The sequence below is a fragment of the Pleurodeles waltl genome, chromosome 5 (genome assembly GCF_031143425.1).
Source record: "Pleurodeles waltl isolate 20211129_DDA chromosome 5, aPleWal1.hap1.20221129, whole genome shotgun sequence".
Taxonomy (NCBI): domain Eukaryota; kingdom Metazoa; phylum Chordata; class Amphibia; order Caudata; family Salamandridae; genus Pleurodeles; species Pleurodeles waltl.
Window position 1 is genome coordinate 424,360,317 of NC_090444.1, and position 12,935 is coordinate 424,373,251.

Sequence of the window (12,935 nt, forward strand, 5' to 3'; positions counted from 1 at the left end):
GTTTATTATATTAATTTTAAGTACATTTAATTTTTTCACTTAAATAGAAGTATTTTTTAGGGTTTGAGGTGGGTAATGTTTTTAGTGCTCAGGGATGGGTGGTGTTCAGAGGTGGTGGGGGTTCAGTGACAGGGTCGGTGTTAAAAGGTAGCAGGGGCATATTAAGGTTCAAAGCAAGGTGATGTTAAGGGGTAGCAAGGATTTTTAGGTTCAGGAATGCGTGGTGTTAAGGGAAGTAAGAGGTTTTTAGGGTTATGGGGTGGGTAGTGTTAAGAGGTAGCAAAGGGTTTTTAAGTTTCAATGATGGGTGGTGTTAAAGGGTAGCAAGGGTTTTTTTGGGCTCAGAGTTAAGTAGTGTTAAGTGGTAGAAAGGGAATCATAGGGCTTGGGATGGGTAGCATCTATGGGCAGCAAGGGTTTTTTAGGATTAATGGATGGTCAATGTTATGTGGAAGCAAGGAATTGTTAGGGATGGGCAGTGAAAAATGTAAGTAAATAAATTTCACTAGATTAATGTGAATTTTGTTATTCACAACAATATGAAATTTTAATATTGAATATATACACATTTATATATTACCTACTGGCGGTCACCAGTAGGTCGTTATAGTTAGGACCTAAAGTCCATTGAAAAAGAGTTTTTAACGATTATATTTTTGGCGCTGTTTGACAAATCTGCAAGAAATTTTACAAAAAAAGTGTGCCCAAAGATCTTGTTGTGCATGGAAAGTTTCGGGATGGTCCCTCAAGTGGGGGCCGAGAAAAAAGAAGGGAGGCAGTCAAAAAAGTGTTTTTCTCATATTACTTCCCATAGACTCTTTAGACAAACCTGCAGTCCGAACTGCTGGATGGAATTACACTAAATTTGCAAAAAGGGTAGCTTCTGACACACAAATCACCCATTTTTTTTTTATTTAGTGTAAATCCGATTAGTAGAAATTAAAGGAAATCCAAATTTGTGAATTTTCTTATACTTGTTATACGCAACAATATATACACATTTATATGTTACCTACTGGCAGTTGCCAGTAGGTAGTTATAGTTAGGAGCTAGATTCCATTGAAAAAGCTTTTTATTTTTTTACTTGCCTATATTTTTGCCACTGTTTGATGAATCCGCAAGAAATTTTCAAAAATGTTTACTCAAAGATTGTTGAGCATGGAGAAAGTTTCCGGTATGTTCTCTGAAGTGAGGGCCAAGATAAGGGGTAGGCGGTCAAAAAGTGTATTTCCCATGTTAATTCCCATAGACTCTTTAGACAAACCTGCAGTCCGAACTGCTGGATGGAATTACACTAAATTTGCAAAAAGGGTAGCTTCTGACACACAAATCACCCATTTTTTTTTTTATTTAGTGTAAATCCGATTAGTAGAAATTAAAGGAAATCCAAATTTGTGAATTTTCTTATACTTGTTATACGCAACAATATATACACATTTATATGTTACCTACTGGCAGTTGCCAGTAGGTAGTTATAGTTAGGAGCTAGATTCCATTGAAAAAGCTTTTTATTTTTTTGCTTGCCTATATTTTTGCCACTGTTTGATGAATCCGCAAGAAATTTTCAAAAATGTTTACTCAAAGATTTTTGAGCATGGAGAAAGTTTCCGGTATGTTCTCTGAAGTGAGGGCCAAGATAAGGGGTAGGCGGTCAAAAAGTGTATTTCCCATGTTAATTCCCATAGACTCTTTAGACACACCTGCAGCCCGAACTGCTGGAAGGAATTACACCAAATTTGCTTCTGAAGCGTGGATCACCCTTTTTTTTTTTATTTAGTGTAAATCCGTTCAGTAGTTTAGGAGAGATTAAAGGAAATCCAAATTTGTATATATAGGGCCACGAAGACTTTGCAAATACTGCTGGTCTCGTGCAGAGATCTAATTGGCTGCCAACACTGCAACCAGGACATATTGACAGCCATTTTGAGCCTCAGAGGTGGTGGGCCCTGGGTCCTACTACCTCCAGTGGCTAATTTAATGTAAATATAATGGGGGTCCTCAGGGCCCCACCCTGAACCCTAGAGACTGCCTGCTCCCTCGGGATATTTATACAAAGTATGTATGGGGCTGTGACCACCACCCCTACAGGGCAACATACAATAGAAATATAAGGGCAGTCCTGTGGACCTCCCAGTGCCCCGGGGACCGCTACCTCCCCTGGGTTATAAAATAGGTTACAAAGGGGGTCTGTCATGGGCCCCGGGGACCACCAACTCCCCAGGCCACTCGTGCCCTAAGGTAACTATAACGCATGCCCTCACCATGTACTGCTAGTTACCTCAGATATTACAGCGCTCATGACATCTTTGATAACATCATTGATAATGCCACTGCAACATCTGCAGTACAATTATAGATGAGAAAACTGTGCATGGTGGGGGCGCGAGTTATAGTTACCTTAGGGCATGAGTTATAGTTACTTGAAATAACTAACTATAACAGGTGAATTTCTATAGTTTTGTACGTTTAAAATGTGAGCCTAACTATAACATCCCTGTAACCTTTGTTTTTTTCAGAGAATATATATAATATATATTTTTTTTAATTACCTACTGGCGGTCACCAGTAGTTAGTTATAGTTAGGACCTAGGTTCCATAAGAAAATGATTTTTTGATTTGCCTATATCTTTGCCACCGTTTGAAGAATATTCACGAAATTTTCTCAAAAGTGTCCTGGTGGTTCTTGTTAAGCACAGAAAGTTTCAGGTTGATTCGTCAAGCGGGGACCGAGAAAAAGAGGGGGTCAAAAAAGTTGCGTTTCCCATGTTAATTCCCATAGGACCTTAAGACACGACTACGGACCGAACTACTGGACGGAATCACACAAAAGTTGGCAAAAAGCTAGCTTTCGGTACGCAGATTATGCTTTCACTTATTTAGTGAAAATCCGTCCAGTACTTTAGGAGATATTTAAGGGAAAACAAATTTGTATATCTGAGCTCATTAATAATTCGCAAATATTTTCAACTTTTCACAAATGCGCATGCGAAAAGAAGCGCTGTAATTGGCTGACCGCAACCTTACTAGAAAGTTGCAGCTACCATTTTATTTCACAGGACACTGCTTCCATGGGTGAAAATCCTAATTGAAAGTGGCATAAGGTGTCAGGGTGGAGGTACCCTGACCCCAAGGGTGTGACATAGGAGTGTTTTAGGGACAAATTATGGGTTTAGTAACTTTTTCAGAACTTTTTGTGAGTTATTCATAAAATGTTCGCAAATATGAAAAAATATGGAGAACCCACAGACTCATTCATACACTAATTCATTCACTTATAGATGCAGTCAGAAACTCATGCGCAACCCACTTAGTCACTGATGCACCCACTTACAGACCCAGTAGGACACTGATGCACCCACACGCAGACCCAAACAGTCCCTCATGCACCCACCTACAGTCCCATTCAGACCCTCATGCACCAACTCACAAAAACTCAGACCATCATGCACCCACTCACAAACCCAGTCAGACACTGTCACACCCACTCACAGACCCACTCAGACCCTCATACACCCATTCACAGACCCAGACACTGTCATATTCACTCACAGAACCACACAGTCCCTCATACACCCATCTACAGTCCCATTCAGACCCTCATGCACCCACTCACAAAAAATCAGAGCCTCATGCACCCACTCACAGACCCAGTCAGACACTGTCACACCCACACACAGACCCAATCAGACCCTTACATACCTACTCACAAATCCACTCAGACCCTCATACACCCACGAAAAGCCAGACATCCTCAACCAGGCCATTGAGACCCTCATGCACCCACACACGGACCCACTCACACACTGATGCATTCACTCATAGACCCAGTGAGACAGTGATGCTCCCATACACAGACCCACTGGGAGACTCATACACCCACTCAGACACTGACATTCCCACTCATCGACCCACTCAGACCTTCACACACCCACTCGTAGACCCACTCTAACCCTCACAACATCCAGTCACAGACCCACTCAGACACTCACGCTCCCACTCACAGACCCACTCAGACATTGACGCACCCACTCAGACAGTGACACATCCTCTCACATACCCACTCAAATACTGATGCACCCATTCACTAACACTCACTCATGCACCCATTCACAGACCCACAGACACTGACATACCACTCACGGACCCACACAGTCCCTCATACACCCACACACTGACCCATTGTGACCCTCACACACCCACTCAGATCCTAACCCGCCCATTCACAGACCCTGACACATCCACTCACAGACCCACTCAGACAGCGATGCACCCACTCACATATCCAATCAGACCCTCCGGCACCCACTCACAAATCCACTCAGACCCTTATGCACCCACTCACAGACTGATTGAGACCCTCGTGCACCCCTCACAGACCCACTCAGACACTGATGTACCCACTCACAGACCCAGTGAGACACTGATGCACCCACACACAGACCCACTGAGACACTCATACACTGTCTCACACACCACTCAGAGCCTCATGCACCCCCTCACATACCCACTCAAACACTGATGCACCCACTAAGACACTGATGCATGCACTCGTACACCGAGACAGAGTCTCACAGCCACTCCCACCCCAGATACACCCTCTTACACCTATCCTCTCACCCAGACAGATAGGCTGGTGCCAACTCACTTCGGCCATGTGCGTTGGTAGGTGGATTAATTTACAGTGATAAAAATTACAATACATGAAAAAAAATAGATATTCACTGAAAAAAAAACAAAGGTTTCAGAAACGTTATAATTAATAAATAGAAATTTAAAAAAACATAGAAATTCACTGAGAAAAAAAAATGTTACAGGGACGTTATAGCTAGGAACTAGGATTAAAAAAAAAGAACTTAGAAATTCATTGAAAAAAACAAAGGCTACAGGGACGTTGTAGTTAGGTCCTGAATTTACTTCCACAAAACCAGAGAAATTCAGCAGTTATAGTTACCTGAGCTAACTATAACTTGCGCCCCTGTTATGCACTGTTAGCCCGGGACTCCTTAAAAAGATTGAGCGCCGAGTCCGCTTTGTCTAAGAAGAGACGGGTGCCATCGAAGGGCATGTCCATGAGAGACATCCTCCGAAAATCCAGACATCCTCAATCAGGCATGGCACCTTAAGGCCACCATTGGTGCAGCCGATCTACCCAGTAAGTCAGTCGTGTCCAGCCCACAAACGGATTGTGAACTTGGCTGCATCCCTTCCATCAGCAACGGCTTGGGAGATGATGGCCCAGGCCTCCTCCGGGACCTGCAGCAACACCTGCATGAATGTATCCCATAGGAAATGGGTGTAGCAGCCGAAAAGGCAAGCAGTGTTTATGTAACGCAATGTCAGACTGGAGGAGAAAACATCTTCTTCCCAAGCTGATCCCATCTTTTTGATTCCCTAATTGGGGGGAGAGGTAGATGGGAATGCGCCAGAAGAAGAAGAAGCCTAGATGACAAGGCTCTCAGGTGTAGGGTGTTGAGATAGGAATTTAGGGTCGTTCTGTGCAGGCCAATGGCAGCGGGCAATTGTCTTATACACAGGAGCCCCAGTGCTGAGTTTGGACCAGGTACCCAGAAGGACATCCATGAGGGCTTCATTGAGGGGCAAAAAGGGTTGAGAAGTGGAAGCCCCAGGCTGAAGCACCTCAGTCAGGAGGTTAGTCCATACCACTATAGATGGAAGCTTGAGGCCGAGGACCTCAGCCGCCCTGCTGATCACCATTGAATCTGACGCTCCCTCCACCATAGCCACGGTAGGGGAAGTAAGCATGCCAGCATCTGGAGAAGTATCCAGACCACTAGGGTCATCCAATTCCTGTGCACAGTACAATTCAGGGTTGTCTAGCTGGTATTCCACAGAGTCCAGCGACCCCACCAAACCTTCCCCGTATTCATACTCCTAGTACAAAGAGTCAGAATCCAACTTGGGGTGAGAAGACCCCATCAAAGATGGATCCAGCATTGAGCAACGCCGTTCAGGCTCTGGGTCATCAGGATTGGGTCGACGTCGATTATGGGCCCAACCAGCACCGGGAGCATTGAAGTCTTTGCTGGTGTGGGGAAGGTCACGTTGGCACGACCGGCATCAGCATGGATCTGGACTGGCCCTCAGTGGCCAGAGCCGAAGGCGCCGGCACGGAACCCGAGGTGCCCCCATCCAATCCCCCAGGCCCTAAAGGTGCTCAATCTGCCCAAAGATGAGGTGCATGGCCTCATAAAAAACCCTTCAAATGGACAGGGGTGGCTTTGGCTACTGGGAACTCAGGGAGGTGTGGAGCAGACCCAGAAGTAGGCTCCGCAGATGGAGGCCTAGGTGGCCAAAGCTCTTCCCGCATTGCATCAGCTGAGCAACAGGGCAAAGCTGAAGAAAGTTTGGCCCTCTTCGACAACTTCTTTTTACGACCCAAGTGTCCCGAAGGTTTTGAATGACAAAGAGTGGTGATGACTTCATGATCAGTCTTGAGACCTTCATCTCGAACGAAACCAGGAGCGATGTGGAGTCAAGTGCCGGGCTGCCATGAGCTTCAGGGACCACTCCCTCAAAGCCTTCAGGTTCATGGCCTGGCACTCTGAGCACGACTTCGGGTTGTGGTCGCGCTCCGGACACCACAAGCACACAAGGTGCGTCTCCGTCATTGACATCATTCGGTGACAGGTGTTACGCGGTTTGAACATGGTCTTCCGTGACATCCCTCAATGCACCAAAAAGTCAAACAATTATGACAAAAAGGTCAAAGCTAGTCAAAAAATGACTAACTGTAGCTCTTCTCATCTGTGCATGACACAAAACGAAAAGAACTGACATCAGCGTGCCGGGGTGGTGCCTATATATGACCGCGACATCATCATGGCAACTACAACGCCAACGACGCACATGGAGCCGATCGATGCCACCTGACAGCGTGCAAGGGTACTGCTCGAAGAAAATTCTTCAGATCCAGTCTGACGTCTGGGGAAATTCTAAGGTAAGGAATCTGCAACTAGAAGTCACCATCAAATAGAGTTCTTAATTATTAGGTGGAAACAGCACAGATCAACTACTTTGTAATTAATCTTAAATAGGAAGTACAATAACTTATTCAAGAAGAATTGGCTGGATTCCTTTCCAAGACTCCATTGGTTTAATTCTAAAGTAAACTCTCTGTACTGCTAAGGGCACTACAGACTACATTTATCTCTTTGTACAGAAGTTAAAGTTCTATTACTTTATTGGTTATTATATGGCCGGGGTCGAAATGTAACATGGGCTCCTTGATGCTTTTTGTGGTTTGCCCAGGTGTGACAAGCAGCATCAGTTTCAAGATATTTAAAAACATTACTAAAGGAAGAGCAAAAACATGGTGTCTATGGTTTGGCCATGCAAGGTGTCTCATTTTCATTGAATATGGAAGGCTTGCTTGCAATTAAATCTATAAATGAAATTGCTGAAGGAGCGTGGAGCAGCTGGATGGGCTTTATGCCCTAGGACATTAGTCCTGTAATCCACACCAACACTAGTGCCCCTTTCCTTTAGACAGCCCAGTGCCAACAAGAGCCTCTCAAACTGCCTACTGTATGTAGGGTGTTCAAGCCTTTGCACCATTAAATATACATTTTAAGTAACAAGACCTATGCATTCCTAAACTTGAAGGACAATATTATCTCATTTTACATTTTACATATTTCAACTGTGGTCTATTGAGTATACTATCACACAAGTACATCTGAACTAATCAAGAGGTACTCCTGATTTTTTGTGGCTAGCCAATTGACTTTAGAAGAGTTTAAGAGAGATTGGATTTGTAAAATAGCTTACCTGAAAAATCCAGTGCACATACTCCTCGTTGATGTTGCCCTTTCAGAAGCGATAAACATTTTAGTGTCTGTGTATCCCACACATGAATGGCTGCATCTCGTCCAATCTAAATCAAATTAACTTAATGAGTAATTTTTCACACAGGTGTTATCAATACTTACAAATAATAAACAACGTATACCAGTTACATGACTTTCGAAAGTTAAAGGCATGTTCATAAACCAGCAGTTACAATACAAACAAATGGTATGATTGATAAAAAGACAAACACATTCAATGTGAGAAATCTATGTACAACTTGAAATAACCTGTAAGTACGTCATGATACCTTTTTTGTGCTTCCCAAAGGTTCATAGGAATGCCCAGCATATTGAAAATCTATGTTGCACAATCTCTGATCACAACCCAATCCTGGTATCTCTGGGTTGGCACAGGGAACACCTGTGTATACCTAACTGGCGCTTACGGCCTGAAGCGCTGAAAGACCGAGTTTGTTTACATACCAGAGAAGCGACTAGCAATCACTTTGCGGTTAACGTCACCACAGCTGCCCCCCCGCATCATGTGGGATGCGTTTAAAGCCTTTAAAGTGGACAATGTATTGCTGAAATGGTCGGAGGGTGACATACACTGGTGAGAGAGGTGAAAGAACATAAGAGAACATTTCTTGCCCCAGGCATCCTCAATTAAAACAACTTCTGGATGCCAGTGAGAGCGACTAGCAATTCACACGGAAAACCTCTGGTGTTTTGACCACCATGCATATATGGTAAGGGCTCATGCTGAAAGGACAAGGCAGGCACTCTGTTGGCATGGTTATCTACCCCAGCGTCCAAGAGATCCTTGATCCTGGACATAGAAACCGAATCAGGGGAACATCTATATCCCCAAGCTGATATCAATAGCAGATTTACCAGGTACTACACTGCACTATACGCTCCTCCTGCAGCACAACCCCCTAATTAATGGAGGATTACATGAGTTCAGCAGCCCTCCTGACGCTTACTCGAGAGGAAGCTGAGGCCTTGGGAAGCGCCATCACAATCGAGGCAATATGAGGGCCGATTAAAGCTATGGCACGTGGGAAAGTCCTGGAGACCGACAGTTTACCCATGGAATTCTATGTAGACTAAGATGATGAGTTGGCGCAATGACTGGTAACCCTGTATGAAACAGTCCAAGACATGGGACACCTGCCTGCAACTACTAGTGAGGCACTGGTGGTTCCATTGTTGAAACCGGGACGTCCACCCCATGATGTCTGGGCATAACGGCCTTTGTCCATGCTAAACATGGACTATAAAATCTTCATAAAAATCTTGGCAGCCCACCTTCTTCACTGTATGTCTCAGCTAATACACACAGACCAAGCAGGATTTATCCCTAAACGCAGCAAAGCAACTAACATTTGTAGACTTCTCTCAGTCATTAAGGCAGATATCCCTGAGAAGCACAATGCATTAGTAATGTCCCTAGACATGGAAAAAGATTTCAATAGTCTTCAAAGTTTTTTTTATCCTATACAATTCTACAAAAGGTCATAGGACAGGGGTTTGTGCAATGGACTAAACTACTATATTCGGCACCCACTGCCTGGGCCAGAACTGGCAAATGCATCTCTGAGTTGTATGTGGTGGGACGGGGCACCAGACAGGGTTGTTCTCTATCCCCACTGCTATTTGCCATCAAGGCCAGAATGAGTAATTCCTTTCGGGGGCTCGAAAGTAAGGACAAATTACACAATGTAGCCCATTACGCTAATGACATGCTAATGTTTCTGTATGATTCAAATGAAGACCTATCAGGGGCAATAGTGCTCTGAAAGCGATTTGGGAGAGTGTCAGGCCTCAATATCAACTGGCAAAAGTTGTACCTTTACCCATTATGTAAGGAAACACCCTGCCCACCGGAACTCCACAGATTTGCCTGGGAAGGGTCATGCCTGAAATACCTAGGGGTCCGGATTTACCATAATCCCCTCGACCTATTGGAGGGCAATATTGCAGCAGCCATCAGAGGGCTCCGCACCAACGGAGGCTTCTTGAAAACTTTACCTTTATCTGTAGCTGGCAGGATAGCAGTAGCTAAGATGGTAGCACTCCTCCCTAGACTGTTGTATTTTTTCCACTCTTCCCAGTATTGTTCCCATACAGATTTTTCAGGACCTGAATTCCTTGTTGACTGACCTTATATGGGTGCGGTGAGGCATAGCGTACAATGACTAAACTGCAACGTTTAACCACGGAAGGGGGCCTTGTAGCACCAGACTTTGAGGTACATTGTTTTGCAGCACAAATGCAATGGTTTAATCAGTGGCTAGCTTCCAGACTGAGACAGGAGGGGGAACTGGACGGGGTAACCCCGAACATGGAGATGTTACTCCAGATCCTCTTGAGCTCTGAGTGACCACTTCGGAAAAGCACTATGACCCTTAAAGTAGTTTGCCATTGCTGGTGGCGCTCTCTTCAAAGCACCAGGTCCAACAAACCCCATTCACCTGACATCCCACTAAGAAAACTAGCACAACTCATGAGGGGGCATGCAGTTGGTAGTTCAGATGTAATATGGGGTCACGTTAGTGGGTGACTTCTATCATGACATGAACTACTGTTATTTGACAATTTCTCTGCAATATTTGAGATACCTGCTGGCCAATTTCTCCTAGATCGCGCAGTGGTAACGACCCTGCAAACTCATTGGCATTTTGGCTCAATCAAACATCCCCTTCACAGAGGTTGCCAAGTTTTGTGTACTACAACAGGCAGCTTCAGAACATTAACCTGCCTATCTTAAGCCTTGCAGGCCGATGTGGTTACACCTTTGAGTGAATTACGAGAGTCTGGACTGCAATACTGGCTCACACATACAGAGTGTCCTGGAATGCTTGGTTTCAAATAATACATTTTTATATTCCGCATAGGGCATACCTCACCTCTGGTAAAATTATTCGCTTCTTTAAAGTGGCTGCAGCAGACTGTCCTAGATGTTGAGCACAAGAAGCTAAACTGTGTCACATGTTGTGGGACTGCCCTGAATTGACAGATTTTTGGGAAGAGGTGGTTGAATGTATCAACATGGTTGCCCAAAAGTCTATCCCGCACACGTCACTGACATACTTGTTCTCCTACCTAGTCAAGTGAGAAATCGGATGCATCAGACAGGACTTATCTATGGCAGGTAAGAATTCTCTTAAGAGGACCAGTGCACCACAAAGGAAATGATGGCACAGTCTCTGCTCTATTCCACACTTAATCAAAATGAGTACTCTTTTTTTCAAAAATAGAAAACACCTACAACAAAATAAAACCAGTGCAGGCTTTCTACACCACACTGGGGCAAGAACAAAACAAGTTGGGGGGAGGCTTTAGTACAGCTACACTCTGCTTGTCCCCACAAAGGAGTCTAAGGTCAACCCAGCATGCACCTCCTGCACCATGCTGGTACAACAGAAGTGAAAACAGGCACAGGCCTTTAGCACTACTTTGCATGAAATGTAACTAGCATGGCCTGCCCGCTCTACACCGGAATTCCTAGTATGCGCTTGTAATAAGATGTAACATGAAGCAAGCTATTGTATTGCTGGATGAGGAGGACAAAGCTCTCTCCATAAAATATTTCCTGTAAACTGGAAGTGGCCTAGAAACAAACTGAAGCCAGAAAGTAAGAGAAGAGCTGCACAGAAAAACAAGACATTTTTATGAGGGAAGAGGTCTTATAGGGGATTGGCCTAAACTGGTTAAGTAGAAATAGTAAAAAGCTTGGAAGGTGCATGTGGTATTGCTATGTCATATAGCTGTGTCGTAGTTGCGGGGACATAGGAAAAGTCTGACTCTGGAACCTTGTATAAAGGGCAGTTGGTGGAGGCATTGATAAAAGGAAGACGTGTATATTTGCTCTCCAACAAACTCCTTACAACTCCACTTATTGTGTGACTTTGTCAGTAGTTTTCTGGAGGTTAAACCTCATGATGTAAGTACTATAACAATGAAGGTGATGAGGAGGTATTGTACTAAGAACTTGTTCTGTCGCCACCATAGTGCTGCCTAACGCCACCTGTGATGTGGTCTCACCCATCTAGTACCCTGCTGTGAGGCAAGCACCAGCACGCTTTTAGTACAGGAGGGGTTCAGCTTTGGATCCTCTATTCTGCATCCAAACAACACTGAGAATGCTTCTTCCACAGATTACAGATAATACAAAGCTAATCAACAAGTGTAACATCAAGGCCCACTGCTCTGGATACATCTCCAGGGTTCACTCGGGTGTAGGGAGTTTTGGGACAGTTGCTTGAATCTGCACTTTATTTCCAACTCACTGGCTGATGAACTTTCATGTATACAGTTACCATATTTACAGACATGTATCTTGTATTATATGTTTCTACTCCACATGGTTAATGTAAAAATAGTAGTAGTTCATACACTGCATGGTGTGGTATTTCTTGCAGGTAAGGTGGCTTGTAAATCTTACTTCACTTGCTAGTATTACTGTAGTGATGTATTTGGTAGAATGTAGTGACATCAGCAGAATGCTATGACATGGGGGCAGTGGAATGTCGGGGTAGGTTGTGACGGGGGGGATGGAGTGTGATGTTCATTAAGGGTCAGAGTCGTGCCGGTTGAGAAAGTTCATGTATCTCTGTTATGTACAGTATAACTGAAAAATAAACTTAACGGAAAGAATAAGAAGAGCCAGTGTACTTTCTTCACATGGCGACGAGCGGGAATGTAAAGCAGCAAGAATTGGACTGAGGATCGAAAAGCGAATATTATCAGATTGAGGATCTCGGTAGTTCCGGAGTTTCGCCACCTGCTGTGTCAAAAGCAACTTTTTTGGAAGCAAGTGAGGGAAGTTTTTTCTTTTTAGTTTACAGTTGCCGTTTATTTACCTTGTTTTGGGCGTGCTGGAGGAGGACTGTTTTTAGCGTGTGCCACTTAAACGTTGGATTATATGCACGCGTTGGCTCTTGCTCTAACTCCTGTGTGGTTACACGTTGCCTGGACAACATGATGTTTAGGAACAACGCCCTGTGAATGCGCTGGTTCTTGTGATGGAATTTTGATTGGAGCAAACATGCGCTAGTCCTCACGCGTCTACAGGTTGCCTCGACAAGAGTTCTTGTTGTTTAGGAACAACACCCTTTTGAC

The 12,935-nt window shown here is 44.3% G+C and overlaps 1 protein-coding gene across 2 annotated transcripts in view; it reads right to left on the bottom strand.

Annotated features, from left to right (window-relative positions):
* Positions 1-12,935, bottom strand: part of EML6 (EMAP like 6) — an 854,573-nt gene that overhangs the window by 300,103 nt on the left and 541,535 nt on the right. For both annotated transcript variants that reach the window (XM_069234186.1, XM_069234187.1), the window contains exon 15: positions 7,789-7,894. In XM_069234186.1, the coding sequence (XP_069090287.1) occupies positions 7,789-7,894 (106 nt within the window). The remainder of the gene's footprint in view (positions 1-7,788; positions 7,895-12,935) is intronic.